This window comes from Leopardus geoffroyi, chromosome C3, assembly GCF_018350155.1.
Source record: "Leopardus geoffroyi isolate Oge1 chromosome C3, O.geoffroyi_Oge1_pat1.0, whole genome shotgun sequence".
In the NCBI taxonomy this organism is placed as follows: Eukaryota; Metazoa; Chordata; class Mammalia; order Carnivora; family Felidae; genus Leopardus; species Leopardus geoffroyi.
The window spans coordinates 145,730,557-145,747,602 of NC_059338.1; the positions used below are offsets into that span (position 1 = coordinate 145,730,557).

Genomic DNA, 17,046 nt, shown 5'->3' on the forward strand with positions numbered 1-17,046 from the left:
ATGCCACAAGTGAACTTGGAGGTCTGCTTAGCATCTGTAAAGCTCGTTCTCGACCTCAAGGTGTTTTTAAGGTAGTCAGACTTCGAGCATCCTGTAACCCATTATTAGGAGGAGAAAAAGTATCTTTTAGGATACAACAGAGAAGACTCAACGTTCATTAGCCTCAAATCTGGATTCGTGTATGTGGCATGATAAGAATCACATGAATCAAAGCCAGAGTAGTAACTTGTGCACCTCATCTCCCTGTTGGAGGGGGAAAGGCCAAGGTTGCTCTAAGGTCAGAGGGCTTGAGGGGGGCAGAGTCTGGATGGAACCCACTCTCTGGCCGGGCCACAGTAGTCTATCCAGGCACTCAGGTGAGGGAGCCTGAGGGTGGGGCCTCGACCAAATTAGGCAAGATTTTTATTCCCTCCCTTTTTATCTATAAAACTTTTTTTTTTTTTAACTGCTTTACCTCTCATGCTTAAGGACTGCCTAACAATAAAAGAAAATGTCTTCCCTTTGCCTCCTGCCTGAAGAGGAAGAAAAGGCTAGAGGGACTGAAATTTGACCCCAAACGGCACCCACAGGCGTGTGGTGAGTTAGATTTCTCTGAGGACTTTCAGGTATATTACCTCACTTAACCCTTGCAGCAACGGGATGGAATGTGAAGTAAACCTGTCATTGCTGACTTAGGTGTAAGGAAAATGAGGCCTGACGAGTTTAAGAAACTTCATCTCGGGGCGCCTGGGTGGTGCAGTCGGTTAAGCGTCCGACTTCAGCCAGGTCACGATCTCGCGGTCCATGAGTTCAAGCCCCGCGTCGGGCTCTGGGCTGATGGCTCAGAGCCTGGAGCCTGTTTCCGATTCTGTGTCTCCCTCTCTCTCTGCCCCTCCCCCGTTCATGCTCTGTCTCTCTCTGTCCCAAAAATAAATAAACGTTGAAAAAAAAATTAAAAAAAAAAAAAAAGAAACTTCATCTCATGCCCTACACCTACAACGGGACAGACGTGGATTAGAACCCAATTTTTTTGTTTTTTTATTTTTATTTAAAAAAAATTTTTGGGGCGCCTGGGTGGCGCAGTCGGTTAAGCGTCCGACTTCAGCCAGGTCACGATCTCGCGGTCCGTGAGTTCGAGCCCCACGTCAGGCTCTAGGCTGATGGCTCAGAGCCTGGAGCCTGTTTCCGATTCTGTGTCTCCCTCTCTCTCTGCCCCTCCCCCGTTCATGCTCTGTCTCTCTCTGTCCCAGAAATAAATACACGTTGAAAAAAAAAAAAATTATAAAAAAAAAAAAAATTTTTTTTTTTTTTATCTTCAACTCAGGAACACACTTCTTCAGCCAAAACACGGTCCTGCTGTGGTCAGGCTCCTTGGCCTAGCCCCCCCTCCCCATCCTCCACTTCCAGGATTCATCCCTTCTTATGTCACCAACAGACATAAGTGGTGGAAACTCTCAGACACTTTGGTCAGGGGCCAGGGGGCCGCAGGTGGTTATGCCAGGGCTCCCCCTGCCCTCCTGGCCTGTGGTTCTCGGGGGCCTTGACCCAGACCACAACCCGCGCCCTTTCTCGTAGGAAGGCCGCGCCTCCATACTCCCTGCCTGTGTGTGCTCTATCCTACTTCATAGGAAATAGAGATTCATACTCCTCATTCTACTTTTTAAAAATATTTTCACTTCCCGAGTCCACATGGAACAATTCTGCCATTTAGAGCAAGTGGATGTAGCTGCGGGTCACATGCATATTCATACATATATATGAATATGCATACATATTCATGAGGACGGAGCATCCCAGAAATGTTTTCTGAATGACGACTAAATGAAGCATTACTTCATGGATTAATAAATTCCACAGGTCAAATAATGCTGCGGTCTCCTCTCCGACAAAAATAAAGTGTCAGAACGACGTGAGGCAGGACAGTGAGTCATAAGGGGACCGTGTTCCTCCGCATCAGAAAAATGGGTCCTAGTTTCCTGAGGCGCTTCCCAACTGAATTCCCAAAACCAGTCAGGACTTCCAGATGTCTACACACAGACTGGCTTCGGGTCATGTGGCCGGATGTGCGATTACTTTTGGGCCACTGGAAACCACCTTTCCCAAGCCCACGTCTTTATATCCGCCTTGACACATTCACTTGGCTGTGCAGAGATGGGGAGAAAAGCGAGACGAACGAATGGAGGAAGAAAAAGGTATTTCAAGAAGGCTCGGATCAAACTCCCAGGTGAGAATTTTAGCAACGGGACAGCCAGGGTAGAACACAGGGCAAGGACCTGCTCGGGATGGAACCGCAGTCATTCGGCAGAGGCGGGGAGCTGGCCAGGGCCTGCCAGACCCAGAGCTCGGCAAGCTGCTCATCTGCCAAACAAAAGGCTTTGTGCTGCTTTTCAGTTTCTTACACCTTATTGCCGACAAGCCGACACTGGAAACTAACTTAAAACTGGGAGCAGGACGACAGATGCCTTTGAGGGAAGAGAGTATTGTCAGGGGGGCGCACGGGGAGGCAGAGGGTCCGGCTCTGCTTCTTGAGCTGGGGGTGGTCACAGGAGGCTTTGCTTTAAGCCACTTGCTGCGTGTATGTTCCACTTCAATCGAAAGAAAAAGCCCCCTGATGCGCTGGGAAAACTTTCTTAAAAGCTCCCCTTCGAGGGGCACTGGGGTGGCTCAGTCGGTTAAGTGTCCGACTTCAGCTCGGGTCATGATCTCACCGTTTGTGGGTTCGAGCCCCACATCGGGCTCTGTGCTGACCGCTCAGAGCCTGGAGCCTGCCTCCGACTCTGTGTCTCCCTCTCTCTCTGCCCCTCCCCGGCTTGCACTCTCTCTCAAAAATAAATAAACATTAAAAAAATTAAAATAAATAAAAGCTCCCCTTCGAACCTAGGAGGAAAACTCCATCGGAAGTGTGCTTTCCTATGATTTGGAATCAGTGAGTACACAGCTAGAAAGAACAGAGTTATCAAGAGTCGGGTAGTCCAACCCGTCCGGTTTTTTTTCTTCAATGTTTATTTTTGAGAGACGGGGGACAGGAGGGGCAGAGAGAGAGGGGCACAGAGGGTCCGAGGTGAGCTCTGTGCTGACAGCAGAGAGCCTGATGCGGGTGTCGAACTCACAAATCCTGAGGTCATGACCTGGGCCAAAGTCAAACACTCAATGGACTGAGCCACCCAGGCGCCCCTGGTCCAACCTGTTCTAAAGGGTCCCGTGAGAGAATCACTTAGCGTGTGTTTACAAATCTGGGAATGGAGAAGGCCCACTTTGCACCCCAGCCATACCCCCTTCAGGCCTCCAATCGTGCCTCCTCCTACCCTCCAATCTAGCCTCTGCCTTTGTACAATTCTCCACTCATGCGCACGCGTGCACACACGCACACACACACACACACACACACACACAGAGCTGTGTCCACATCTTGTCAGCCATCAGTCTACATGGCTCCATGTTAAATGACACAGAGTTGAAGACCCTGCCCCCTCCCTTCCAAAAAAGTCAACACCAGCCAACATGGTGGGCAAATCTCAGAATAAGGAGAATTTATCAAGAAAAATCAATGAAATATCCTCTCCACCACCTTCATCTAATTTGTATACATTTCTGTTTATCTAGCAACTTTTCTAAAATCATTTTATTTTATTCTGAGAGAGAGAGAATGCAAGAGGGGGAGAGGGAGAAAATCTTTAATTTTTTTTAATATTTATTTTTGAGAATGAGACAGAGCGTGAGAGGAGGGGCAGAGAGAGAGAGGGAGACATAGAATCCGAAGCAGTCTCCGGGCTCTGAGCTGTCAGCACAGAGCCCGACGCGGGGCTCGAACCCACGAGCCATGAGATCCTGACCCGAGCCGAAGTCTCCTCTCCAGAGCTATCCAAAAATGAAATGGGTCACTTTGAGCACCCTCTCACGGTGTTCTCACAATGTGGCCTCCATTACCTGCAGTAGGATAACCTGGCAGGAAACTAACATTTGAGACCCAGTATTCACAGGAAGGTAACTACCTCCCTGCTAAGGGCCATGTGTAAGACACTACCAGAATCTCTTCCTTTTACAAGATTCTAGGATTCAAACGTTGAATACCAAGGTAGATAGGTGACGTCAAGAGCCCGAGGGTTGACACTTGACATCCGAAGGGTTATGTTATTTGTTAAGTTGGATGGCACGGCCTCATCTCTCTTGAAGACTTCTAACTATGGCAGCAATGTAACGTTGGGGTCATTCACTAGAGTGCTCAGAATGGTTTCTTCTACTAGACTCTTGAAAAGTTATCCACTCGTAAAGGAATTGAAGGAAACTTACAATGAAATCCTCATTCAGTGGTCGTATTAATTCAGTTAAAACCTTAACAATAACTGAGGGTCGGAAAGTAAAAGACACACAGGCAGTTATGAAATTTAACCGGTTAACATTTCCTTTCTATATCCATTTTAATCCATTAAAATTGAAACCATTCAAAAAGGCAATGTGCTCCCGTGTCCAGAGAGACAACAACCAAGGTCTTGTCCAGGGAGACAAAAAAAACCACTTACGGTACTCATTTGATTATATGGATGACCCTACATTCCACATGAGAATTTCATTTGAAGCCAGAGAGACTGGGTGCCTACTACCATATTTGTCTGTCCCCCTCTAGACCACGAAGCCTCTCATGTGAGGATGCAGTCCATCCCAGTAGCCTAGGCCAGAGGACCCCTGGCCTCTCTGGAATCCCCAGGCTCATGTGCCTATCTCAAAGCCCCTATCTAGAGAATTCCTTCTACTCCTACACCCAGCTCCAGCGTCTCTTCCTATCACTGGGAGCCCTCTCCTTCCGCTTGCAGAGCACCGTGTGAATACATCTAGGACGGCACGGGTCACACTCTGAACACCACATCTGTGTCCTCACGCTCCCCTACAAAGGGCACCCTTGAATGCCGAGACCATCCCGCTAACCCTGGTAGCCCCTGGGCTTACCGTAGTTCTGGGTACCTCGTAGGCAGATCCAAAGTTCAGTCAAGACTCCAGCATGTGGCAAACCGCTGGGCAGGATGGTTTGTGACTGACCCCCCCCCCAGTAGACTCTGAACTCTCATTGGGTTGTGACAGTATTTAAATTTTTGCTCAGCATGTGTTTGTTGAAGGAAGGAAGGAAGGAAGGAAGGAAGGAAGGAAGGAAGGAAGGAAGGGTTTCTCCCCTCTAAGAAAGAATCACCTAGTCCATTATAAAAAGAGTTCCCTTTTATTTGGTGCCTGCTGTGTACCAGAAACAACATTAGGAGATAGGAGGTTGGCTCTGTTAATCACCACCACAAACCTGGTATTACTAAATGGTGAGGATAAGTAACTTACCTAAAGTCATAAGCAGGGGAAACGAGATAGGAACTCAGATCCGTTTAACTTGAAACCCGCTTTTTACCATTTACATTATCTCCCCTCAAATTTAAAGGTAAGAATCTCTCAAAGGCATTGAAAACAAGAGATATTCAATATGTGGTATTGGATTATGCAAGGTAGTTGCCAGCATCATTGGCAAATTATGCCATTTTGGCCAAATATTGCCATTCCTAGTTATGGAAGGGATTTTTTTTTTTTTTTATAATATTTTTGAGAGAGAGAGAGAGAGCACGCGCGCCAGAGCACAGGTTGGGGAGGGGCAGAGAGAGAGGGAGACACAGAATCCAAAGCAGGCTCCAGGCTCCGAGCCATCAGCACAGAGCCCGATGCGGGGCTCGAACTCCTAGACCGTGAGATCATGACCCGAGCCGAAGTCAGAGGCTCAACCGACTGAGCCACCCAGGCACTCCTGGTAATGCTTTTACTATCTTATAGATCATAAAAGGGATCTCAACACCAAGCTGCTGCTTTATAATACATTCTCCTTTTTTTTTTTTTTTTTTTTTTTTCGTAAGTAGGCTTCTCATCCAGTGCACAGCCCAACATGGGGCTTGAACTCATGACCCAGAGCCCAAGACCTCAGTGGAGATAAAGAGTCAGACACCCAACTGACTGAGTCACCCAGGCACCCCAACAGATTTGCCTTTTAAATCAAATGGAAAATACTCATAATGCCACAGAAACTTAGACCTCAACTCCAAATTAATTGCTCATTTCTTCAATAGTGTTGCTATCATTAAGAATATTTAGATAGGTGTTTGGACAGGATGACCACTCAGGCCAGCGATCAAGTACCGACCTGCTAGTGACTACAAGGTCAAGGCTTCTGATGTTACACAAGACAGCAATAAATGTTACTTTTCAGCTCCAAATTAAGCTCTGTGGAGGTGCCTGTTAGCCCCTGGGTTAATGATCCACCTCTTCCGAACAGCTAATGAGTATTCACTATCTCTTCATCATTTGGCAACTCCATTTTATAGCCAAGAGTCTAGGCAAGAAGTTGGTCGTGAAGGAAAAAAATGGCTTCCCGCTAAAAGGCTCTAGCGATTCTCCTTTTACACAGTAAAATCCAACATTTGGTATTCTGGGCAATGGCCCTCCAGGCTTATCCCCACTCCACTAGAATGAGTTCTTGGATCTTTGAATGATTCCTGCACAGCTGACTCAAGGGGCATTTGTTACGCTCCATGCTAAATATGACTAAATAGAAGAAAGAGACCCTCCTGTAAGAAAATATTATATCCACTTACAAGACGCAGAGCCCATGAGTTCCTCCAGGGGCAAGTCTGCTCACGATTAGATCACACAAGCTCCACTGTGGCCGCTTTTGCCCCAACGTTTCCTGATGGCTCTTCCCTTTCCCCTGCACTCACACTGGCTTCACGTCACTGCTCATTACAATGGTGTTTTAAAGTCAAATAAGTGATTCTTGGGGCGCCTGGGTGGCTCAGTTGGTTGAGCGTCCGACTTTGGCTCAGGTCATGATCTCACAGTCTGTGGGTTCGAGCCCCGTGTCGGGCTCTGTGCGGACAGCTCGGAGCCTGGAGCCTGCTTCGGATTCTGTGTCTCCCTCTCTCTCTGTCCCTCCCCTGCCCTCTCTCACTCATGCTCTCTCAAAAGAAACAAACATTAAATTAAAAAAATTTTTTTTATCAAATAAGTGATTCTTAAAAAAAAAATGTACCAAGGCAATAAAATTGGTATAACCCAGAAATAATCACTATCAAAACTTTAGTACAAAAAGTATTGATGTGCATAGCTTACAGATTATGTGTCTCACCAATGCATATATTTCAGAAATACTATCATATATTACCCACACATTTGTGTTCAACTTATTTTTTCTTTTTCTTTTTTAAATTCCAGTATAGTTAATATACAATGTTATATTAGTTTCAGGTGGACACTGTGGGATTGTGACCTGAGCTGAAATCAAGAGCCAGAAGCCCAACCAACTGGGCCACCCAGGCGCCCCAACTGAATACTATTTTTAGAAAGATCTACGGTGTTCCATTGTATGGATTTATCTTAATTTGTATTTGCTTAATAAGCCTCCCTATCAGCCTGGAGCTTCTTGGAATCTCTGGGCTCCCCCAAATGTTTTAAACTCTAATAGATCTCACTACACTGTTCTCGAAAGGACGGCTCTGGGTCACACTGCCCGGTGATCTAGAAGGAAAAGCTCTTTCACCAAATTCGTTTCTTTTTTTTTTTCCTTTCTTTCCTTTCTTTCCTTTCTTTCTTCTTTTTTTTTTTTTTGCATACACATAGAAGTGCATTCAGGCACAAGGTGAAACACGTTTCTTGATGTGGGTTATGGTCAAAGAAATATGAAAGTCACATGAAAGTCACCGCCCTATCCCGAAAAATTAACAAGAGACTAGAGTTTAAGTAATTTTAAAAATAGGACTGAACCACTATAGTTAGTTTAAGAAATTATTATATTGCCTGAACATTAAAAGATTTCAGAACACCTAGTTAGATTTTCAGAATGATTTCCATGATGGTGACCATCAAAACGTGCATCTTTCTGTTGCTGAAGACTCAAACATGGCCACCATGGGCTTTGCCACAGAAGGCTCTCCAGTGATGACTACGCTTGTTCTCCCCCTTCCCCCTGCCCCCGCCCCCTCTCAGGGGCAAACTGAAAATGAACAGAGCAGAAGGTGGTAGAAAGAACCCTGAGGGAAAAAAAAGCAGTGTTGAGTGGTAAGGAAGGTGGGGCTGCAGGCAAATGACTGGGTCTGGGGCCTTCCAAGCAGGAGGAAGTATCACTTCCTTGCCGGCCCCCTCCCTCGGGCCTCCCGTCAGGCCGCTGGCTACAGTTCTGCCCTCTGTGACACAGCTTCCCCGTGGAAAGCAGAAGTGGTCCTCCCTCTCCAGAGGGTCTCTCTGAGACGAGCTTCTCTGTTCCCCTCACCCCCGTGGGGGTTAACGTTAACAGGAAGAGGCACCCAGAAGGCCCAAAGGCCAAGAAGACATCATTACTTGAGCTGAGGCACCCAGAAGGCCCAAAGGCCAAGAAGACATCATTACTTGAGCTGAGGCACCCAGAAGGCCCAAAGGCCAAGAAGACATCATTACTTGAGCTGAGGCACCCAGAAGGCCCAAAGGCCAAGAAGACATCATTACTTGAATTGGAGGTAGAATAAATGCAAACCCATCTCTCCGGTCTCCCCAGCGCTGAAAAGTGGGCCCAAGGAAGTCCTGACAGCTCTCCCATGCCCCACAACTGATGCGGTACCCACAGACAGAGGAAGAAGGACTAGAGAGGCACGTTGGCAAAGAGCTTTCAGATGGCACGGCTTGGGATCAACAGAGTCAGGGTAGATGCTCAGAAAAAGATGGGAGTGTGGGCAGACCCAGCATTATCAGACTTGCCTGAGGTGTGTAAAAAGCAGATGAGATAGACTTAAAGGCACTCTGAGCTACACGAATGGAGACTTCTGCCCAGGGTTCTCCAACTCACCGGGAGCAGAGCCCAGACCAGTAAGAAATACCTACATAGATGGATTCTATAAAGGTCTCACCATTCGTATAATTTTACGGGACATCATTTGTATAAGTCAGCGTTATGAAAAATGAACAGTTACAATGACATGAGCCAATAAACTCTTGCCACAAATGCTCATCTCTTACCACATCAACTCATGGTTCATGGACCTGGTAAGAGGGAAACAGAGAGCTGAAGAGGGGGGCCAGAGAAGGGAGACTGGGAATATGTGAGGGTTAATAAAGACAGTCAAACAACCGAACTTTGGGAGAGTTCTATACAAATGAAAGCCATTTCCAGATGGCCAACAGAACTTTCAAGAACTACTTTTGCGGCAACTAAGGAATGCTGACAGCTTATTCAGTACTAAGAGAAAGTGAAGCACAGAACAAGATTGAGGAAAAAGTCCAAGAATGAAGAACAAAGGCTACATCAACTTGTTAGCATGGATGTACCTTTTTAAAAGTTTTTTTTAATGTTTATTTTTGAGAGAGAGGGAACGCAGGGAGGGGCAGAGAGAGACAGAGGGGGAGACAGAGAATCTGAAGCAGGTTCTGCATTGACAGCAAAAAGCCCAATGTGGGGTTTGAACTCAGGAAGCATGAGATCATGACCTGAGCCAAAGTCAATTGCTTAACCAACTGAGTCACTCAGGTGCCCATGGATGCACCTTTTAAACACATCATCCCAAATCATTATTTGAACTTTCTCTTATAAATTACAAGAGAGCCCGTCCAGCTAACTTAAGTCAAGGATATCCAAAAGAGGGTCCAAATCTTTCAACCGGGCCTTTGTTTCAAAAATTCTAATTCCTCAACTGGCAGACTCCTATGCTATTTTCTATACTTGGGCTTCTCCCCTAAATGGGAACTTACTCAAAATAAATTTCAGAAATGATGATAGAGTGAACTCAACATTTCACAACTTAAGTATCAGGAAACCGGGCAACTGTAAGAAATCTTTCAATATTTCTGACTGGGGGAAAAAAAAAAAGACTTCCTCTTACATATTTGTCCTCTTCTGTCACCAATCTTTAAAGATAACAGGCAATGTGTACCCTCTTGTAAGAGTGTTGGCTTTGAAGGGTACCTTGCTCATAGCAGGTGCTCAGTAACGGGTAGTGTATGTTTGAACGAGCATCTTCTGGGCCCTATCTCCCTACTTTCTATTTTCACCTCAAATGATGCTCCTACTGTTATAACCACCACACAAGGAGGCCTGTAAGGTTCACGGGAGGCATTTCTAGCAGAGGCTGGAGGCAATCCTTGGGCAAAGTATTACCTGAGCACTTCTGTATTAACCAATAAGCCCGAATAGCCCCCAAGGCAGTCACTAGAGTTGCTTGGGCAACAGCCGATACAGGGGTCACCTTGGCAGTGATCAGATCTCCCCCCTCCCTGAGCAGGAAGCTGTGCTAAAAGGCACAGAAACGCATCTCCCGGAACATGCCTTAAGTGCCCTGCTTGATGATGCAATCGCCAAGAGATAGAAGAAAATTACCTTGTGGTTCCCCTTTTCGAAAATGTTTATTAAGTGATTTCTTTCCCGTAGTTGAGTACCTACTACAGGGCAAAGGCAGAACAGTGCGGAACGCTCTGAATTTGGAGCCAGAAAACATACCTACTCTGCCCAACGGTGCTACTTTGCCACCTGCGACCTTGGGCAGGACACCAAACCCCTTTGTTTTGTACCTGTCCCTGCCCACCCTGGGGTCCATGAGAGGTTCAGATGAAATTATAACTCAGGAAGGCTTCTGACTCCGGAATCAGTGATTCCCAGGAATCGGCTCCTAACAAGCGAAAGGGATGAGCACCGTCCTCGCGATGGGTCACTGATCGACGTCCCAACTAATGACTATCCATGCGTGAGGACATGGAGGTCATGGAGATCAGCAGTGTGAGCTGTGACAACGTTTCGCACTGCAGCCTCAGACACCTTGTGTTCTTATTTACGCAGATGCAAATTATATTACCCATAAGCAAACCCATGCTAATATTGTTGAATCACAACTCTGTGTATTCATTTGAACCAAATGGCGTCTCCGATGTTTTGAATACAAGTGAAATGGACCTAAGGGGCTTGGACAGTCCTTGATTCACAAAATTGCTGGGCCACTTTTCTGCTAAAAAAGCCCCTGGGGGTTGGGAGGATATGGCAAGGTCTCCATACACGTGGGCAACATCGAGTGGGTCGTTTTGATTGGGCAAACGACCTTTAATCCAAATCAAGCCCTTGCTCCCAGTGATACAGCTGAGTAACAGGTCCTGCAGAGAGACTGACCCTGGGAGAACTGGACAGTCAAAAAAAGTCCCTCAAATCCCTGTTTCAGAAACCAGGACGGAGGGCCAGCGGGCTTCAAGTGCCTTACGAACCAGCCCTGTTCCTTGACCTTGCGCAGAGCCAAACTCGAAGCCAAACTTCACCCTTTCTTCCAAGTAATCTCGACTCTGCGACAGGCACTGGGGCTAGCGTTTTGGGCAAGACAGAGCTGTTTTCACAGAGCCTTCATTGCAGTGGTGAATACAGACACACACACATACACACACGCGGACAAATCATGATATAACGCCAGTTACTGCTATGAAGGAAATGTTGGCCGAACAAACGGACAAGTCATTAACCCAACTTATCCCAAATCACAGCTCTGGTAGATAATGGCAGAGGCCCAAACTTAGGTTTTCCAGTTCCTGTTTTCTCTTCCCTTACCGGGGCTGGCCTCTACCCTTCACTCAGGAAGAGGGTTACCCCACTCTGCCTCCAAAGAGGCCCAGTCACCAAAAGCCTCCTGTGATCAAATTAAATGTCTTCAAGCCTTAAGACATTTACCTCCAAACGAAAACCGGGGACTAACTGAATCCCACCCTTTTTCCAGCAGACTTTACTTCATTTAGGAAGGGCTTCTCGGGACTTACTAAATTCCTATACTCCTGTTCCCCCCTGCACGGCTGTGGCTTTTACCTGTGCAGGGACAACAGGCCTGCCCTCCTAAACCCTACAAGTGCCTGTAGGGGCGGTCAACAAATCAAAAGTCAAACATCTTTACTGGCTAGCGCTTAGGGTGAGTGAGACTCCGGGGCGCTAGCTTTGCAGACAACTAATCTCCGGTGTATTTATTAAGCACGTTTACTAGGAGGGTCAGGTGGCTAAATCGGACCATGTAGTCTTAGGTTTAAAATCAACAAATTGCAAAGAACCAGGGAACCCTGTTTTGATAGAGTTACTGTATTTGCGACAAATAATAACAGCGCCATTTATGGAATGCCTGTGTGTGTACTTGGGGCTTTGCATGCAACACACAGCTCAGAAAGTAAATATGTTCTCCCAGAGATGAAAAAACCCACGCAGGTAATTTCAGTAATAGGCCCAAGCTGACACTGGGCGAGGAAACTGCAAGGCCCGATTCAACTCGGGTTTCTGGCAAAGAAGTTGGGTGGGTTTGGGATAATACACACACACACACACACACACACACACACACACACACACACACGAATGGAGACACAACCGCACGACCACGTCAGCTATTAGAAAGGAACATCGCAAACGCACAGCTTGGAGAAGATGCCACGGTCGGCCAAGATAACGCAGGAAAGCGGGAACTGACGCTTACACCCTTCCCCCCACGGCGAAGGAAAGGCAACCCCTGAATTCTTAAAATAACTCTCGCTTCCTCTCCGCCGGCGGAGGCACGGGACTGCTCCTCGGCAGGCGGGGAGGCGCCGGGCTCGGCGGGAGGGTGCCTACCGATTCTGCCGCAGCCCCCCCCCCCACCCCACCCCGACGTCACGCTCGCGAGGAGCCTGGCAGAGGGGCCGGGCCGAGCCCCATCCCTCACCTCGGGGGGCCCCGGGGCGGCCGGATTTTGCAACCCGAGGAGTCCCCGCCGGGATCCCCGCCGCGCGCCGGCTCTGCGCGGCGAGGGGCTTCCCCGAGGCGCACCGAGAGTGGCCCGGGCGGGGACGGCAGCCAGCGCTCGGGTCGGCACCGGAGGGACTCGCCGCGCGCCTGCCCTCGCACCCGCACCTCCCACCGCGCCCCTGCGCGCCGCAGCCGAGAGGACACCTGCGGAGCCGCCCGCCCCCGCGTCTGCGCTCCCCCAGGCCCGGCCACCCACAGGCTGGAGGCATCAGTGCTGCCAGGAGGCGGCGCGCGCCCCCGGACGCCGCGGCCCGCGCCGTTCCCCCCAGCCCCCGGCCCCCGGCCCGCCCGGCGCCCGGGACTCCGGCCGGGGACACAGCCGCGGCCCCCTCCCCACCCCCACCCCGCGCCCACCCCCCGGCTAGCTCCGGGGACTCACCAGCTCCGGGTGAAAGTTGCTGGGCGGCGGCGGCGCTCCACGGTGACTCGAGTTCAGAGCGGGGGGCGCGACGGGGCGGCCCCGCGGGGCCGGCGCAGGGCGGGCTGCGGGCTCGGGGCCCGGGGTGGCGCGGCCGCCCCGCCTGCCGCGGGCTGGAGGCTGCAGCGCGTCGGGCCCGGAGGCGCCACGGCAGGGGAGCGAGCGGCCGGCGGCCCGGAGCGGCGGGAGAGGAACTGGCTGTCGCTGGGCTCGGCCGAGAGGTCCCAGCTACTTCCTGGTGCTCGGATTTGCATACTGCGCCGGGAGGGCGGGGAAGTGACCGTTTGGCCTCTGCCCAAGGCTTGGGTCTTCGGCGTGGCCGTCGCGCGAGCTTTGAAGGCAGAGAAACTTGGAGTCGCAGCGTGCCGCTCGGGGGAGTGGAGCCGCTGGGGCCCCACATGCTCCTGTCGACGCGGACAGAAGGCTCTTCCAGGGAGCCCGGCCACGGAGCCTCGGTCGGCCTCCTCGGCTTCTCTTCCAAGCCACTCCCGAAGGTGTCAGGAGGTGGGGTGCCCCTGGCCGCAGAGGGGGCGCGCCCTGAGCCCCAGCATCTGGAGTTCTCCAGAGAGAGGCTGAGACGTGCCGAGTTGACGTGCAGAGTCTCACGGAGTTCTTAATGTTCCCAACAGAGTAAGCCCCTGAAGGGTGCCCACGGGGATGTTCAGGGGGCTGAGCGGGGGCGGAGGGTGGAGTGGCCTGGCGAATTACCCGGTTCCTCAAAACTTGGACTTCCTTCCCGGAAAACGGAGATAAAGGTGCCTGGGAGGATGAAATGCTCCTGCAAAGGGCTCCTACTGTGCCCTAGCGCGCCGTGATGGTCGCTGCTATTCTCTCATTCCGGCTCTCTCCGCCTCCCCGCATGCGGCACGGTGCTCGGCACACAGCAAGGGCATAATCGTGGTTTGTTGAAAGAATGAGCCCGCCTTCAAGCCCATGTCCCAACTCAGTAAATGCCATACGCAAGTCCGAGATACTCGTCCCGGCCGTGGCGGAGGCCCAGGTCGAAGCGAGATTCCCCGAGATCCCAGCATGACGCCACGCTGTGGAATTTACAAGGAAATAAATAGCGGCCTGTAGGAGATTTACTCTTGGTATTTATAACAGCGAACAAGTGGGGCCTCCCAGGTGCCAGGCATTGGGCTAAGCCCTTCTGACCCATTACCTTTCTCTTTTCCCCCTGTAATTCTTCTTTTAATCTTTTTTTTTTTTTTAATCAAAGTACAGTTGACCCACAATGTTACATTAGTTTCAGGTGCACAACATACTGATTCAACAAGTCTATATGGCGATGCTGTGCCCGCCGCAGGTGGAGCTACCATTGATTGGCACCATTCAAGGCTGTTACAGTACCCTTGACCCCATTGCCTACGCTGTGCCTTTCGCCCCCAGGACTTACTTATTCTCTCACTGGAAGTCTGTGAGCTCCCACTCACATCACCTCTTTTGCTCATCTCCCTACCCCCGTGTCCTCTGGCCACCATCAGTTTGTCCTCTTTATTTATGGGTCTGTTCCTGCTTTGTTGGTTCTTTTGCTTTGTTGTTTAGATTCCACATATAAGTGAAATCATATGGTGTTTGTCTTTCTCTGTCTGACTTCTTTCAGTTAGCATGATGCCCTCTAGATCCATCCGTGTGGTCACAAAGACAAGATCTCATCTTATTTTATGGCCGAATAACATTCCACTGTGTGTGTGTGTGTGTGTGTGTTTCTATTTGTACTTTTTTATTTTTGGGACAGAGAGAGACAGAGCATGAACGGGGGAGGGGCAGAGAGAGAGGGAGACACAGAATCGGAAACAGGCTCCAGGCTCTGAGCCATCAGCCCAGAGCCTGACGCGGGGCTCGAACTCACGGACCGCGAGATTGTGACCTGGCTGAAGTCGGACGCTTAACCGACTGCGCCACCCAGGCGCCCCTCTATTTGTACTTTTTTGAGGAACCTCCATTCTGTTTTCCACAGCAGCTACACCAGTTTGCATTCCCACCAACAGTGCATGGGGGTTCCTTTTTCTCCACATCCTTGCCAACATTTGTTATCTCTTGTCTTTTTTATTTTAACCATTCTGACAGATGTGAGGTGATGTCTCATTGGGGTTTTAATTTGTATTTCCCTGAAGATTACTGATGTGGAGTACCTTTTCATGTATCTGTTGGCCATCTGGATGTCGTCTTTGGAGAACTATCTGTTCAGGTCCCCTGCCCATTTTTTAAATCAGACCATTTTTGGTTTTTTGGTATTGAGTTGTATAAGCTCTTTATATATTTTTGAATGTTAATCCCTTATCAGATATACCATTTGCAAATATCTTCTCCCATTCAGTAGGTTGCCTTTTCATTTTGATGATGGTTTCCTTTGCTGTGCAAAAGCTTTTTCCTTTGGTGTAGTCCCAAGAGTTTATTTTGGTTTTATTTCCCTTGCCTCAGGAGACATATCTAGAAAAATGGCCTTGGTTGATGTCCAAGAGTTTACTGCCTGTGTTTTCTACTAAGAGTTTTATGGTTTCAGGTCTTACACGTGGGTCTCTAATGCGTTTTGAGTTTATTTTTGTGTATGGTGTAAGGAAAGTGGACCGTTTCATTCTTTTGCGTATAGCTGCTCATTTTCCCCAGCACAATTTACTGAAGAAACTGTCTTTTCCCCACTGTATGGTCTTACCTTCTTTATTGCGGATTAATTAAGTGTGGGTTATTAAGATTCTTTTTTTTTTTAATTTTTTTTTTTCAACGTTTATTTATTTTCGGGACAGAGAGAGACAGAGCATGAACGGGGGAGGGGCAGAGAGAGAGGGAAACACAGAATCGGAAACAGGCTCCAGGCTCTGAGCCATCAGCCCAGAGCCTGACGCGGGGCTCGAACTCACGGACCGCGAGATCGCGACCTGACTGAAGTCAGACGCTTAACCGACTGCGCCACCCAGGCGCCCCTAAGTGTGGGTTATTAAGATTCTTAAGAGGCTGGCCCCACCTGAGGCGACAGCCATTGTCCAGCCATCAAGTAGCCACCTTAACATAATCCTATACAGCAGCCATCTATTACTGACAACAGACTATAGACGTTTGCAATCTACTGCCTTACACAACAAAAAAAGGTAGGATGGCCTATACCTGTGATGTTCAATAGCGTGTAATCGGTTCATTTTCCTGCCGAAGAGGAGAGGGTAGGGCCCCTGTTGGAAGGTATTGAATGTGTGCGTGAAATCGGTCACGGATCCTATGGAGTAATTGATTACCTGAGACCCCACTGCCTACACCTTTCTTCAGGACGACCTGTCAAGTACACTGGCCCTAAATGAAAATTACTGTTTGATTCGTATTTTAATACTATTACTACTATTACCCATGCATCCTTGAGATCCTGGCAAAAGGCACGTGACTGGGACACAAAATGTTTGGTGTTGATTAATCCATCTGGAATGTCCCGTCAGTGTTTTTCGGTAAAGTGTCTTGTGGAATAAGGAACAAAGGATCACCAGGCAGGGCTGGGCTTGCACTTAGGTCCTTACATACAAACACCTTACATACAAGCACCCTGCTTAAGGTTGTCTCTTTGTTCTTATTTGGGGTGGGGGGGTGAGCGCTGGATGCCAATCTATGTTCCTTTCCATTTCTCAGGTTGCATTCACATATCCTGAATACTTCCCCACCCACTCTCGACACTTTTTTTTCCTCAAAGCCCCATGCAAGTTTCATGTCTTTGGAAAAATTTGACTTAAGCCCTCATTGGTATCTTTCTCTTCCAGACTTCCGGAGCACTCGGTGTGCAACATTCATTTTAAAATAGACTTAGGTCCTTTTTAACATTGTTTGCCTTTGTTTCACATGGTAACTTTCTCTCCTCCACTGCTGGGAGATAGCGAACCCCTCTTTGGAAGGC

The 17,046-nt window shown here is 48.9% G+C and overlaps 1 protein-coding gene across 2 annotated transcripts in view; it reads right to left on the reverse strand.

The window, feature by feature from the left end:
• LYN (LYN proto-oncogene, Src family tyrosine kinase) overlaps nt 1-14,115 on the reverse strand; it is a 126,142-nt gene extending 112,027 nt beyond the window's left edge. The window contains exon 1 of one of the 2 annotated variants that reach the window (XM_045455209.1): nt 13,134-14,115. In XM_045455209.1, coding sequence (XP_045311165.1) covers nt 13,134-13,572 — 439 coding nt within the window. In that variant the 5' untranslated portion in view covers nt 13,573-14,115. The remainder of the gene's footprint in view (nt 1-13,133) is intronic. The other variant, XM_045455210.1, reaches the window with a different exon arrangement.
• Nucleotides 14,116-17,046: the final 2,931 nt, after the last annotated feature.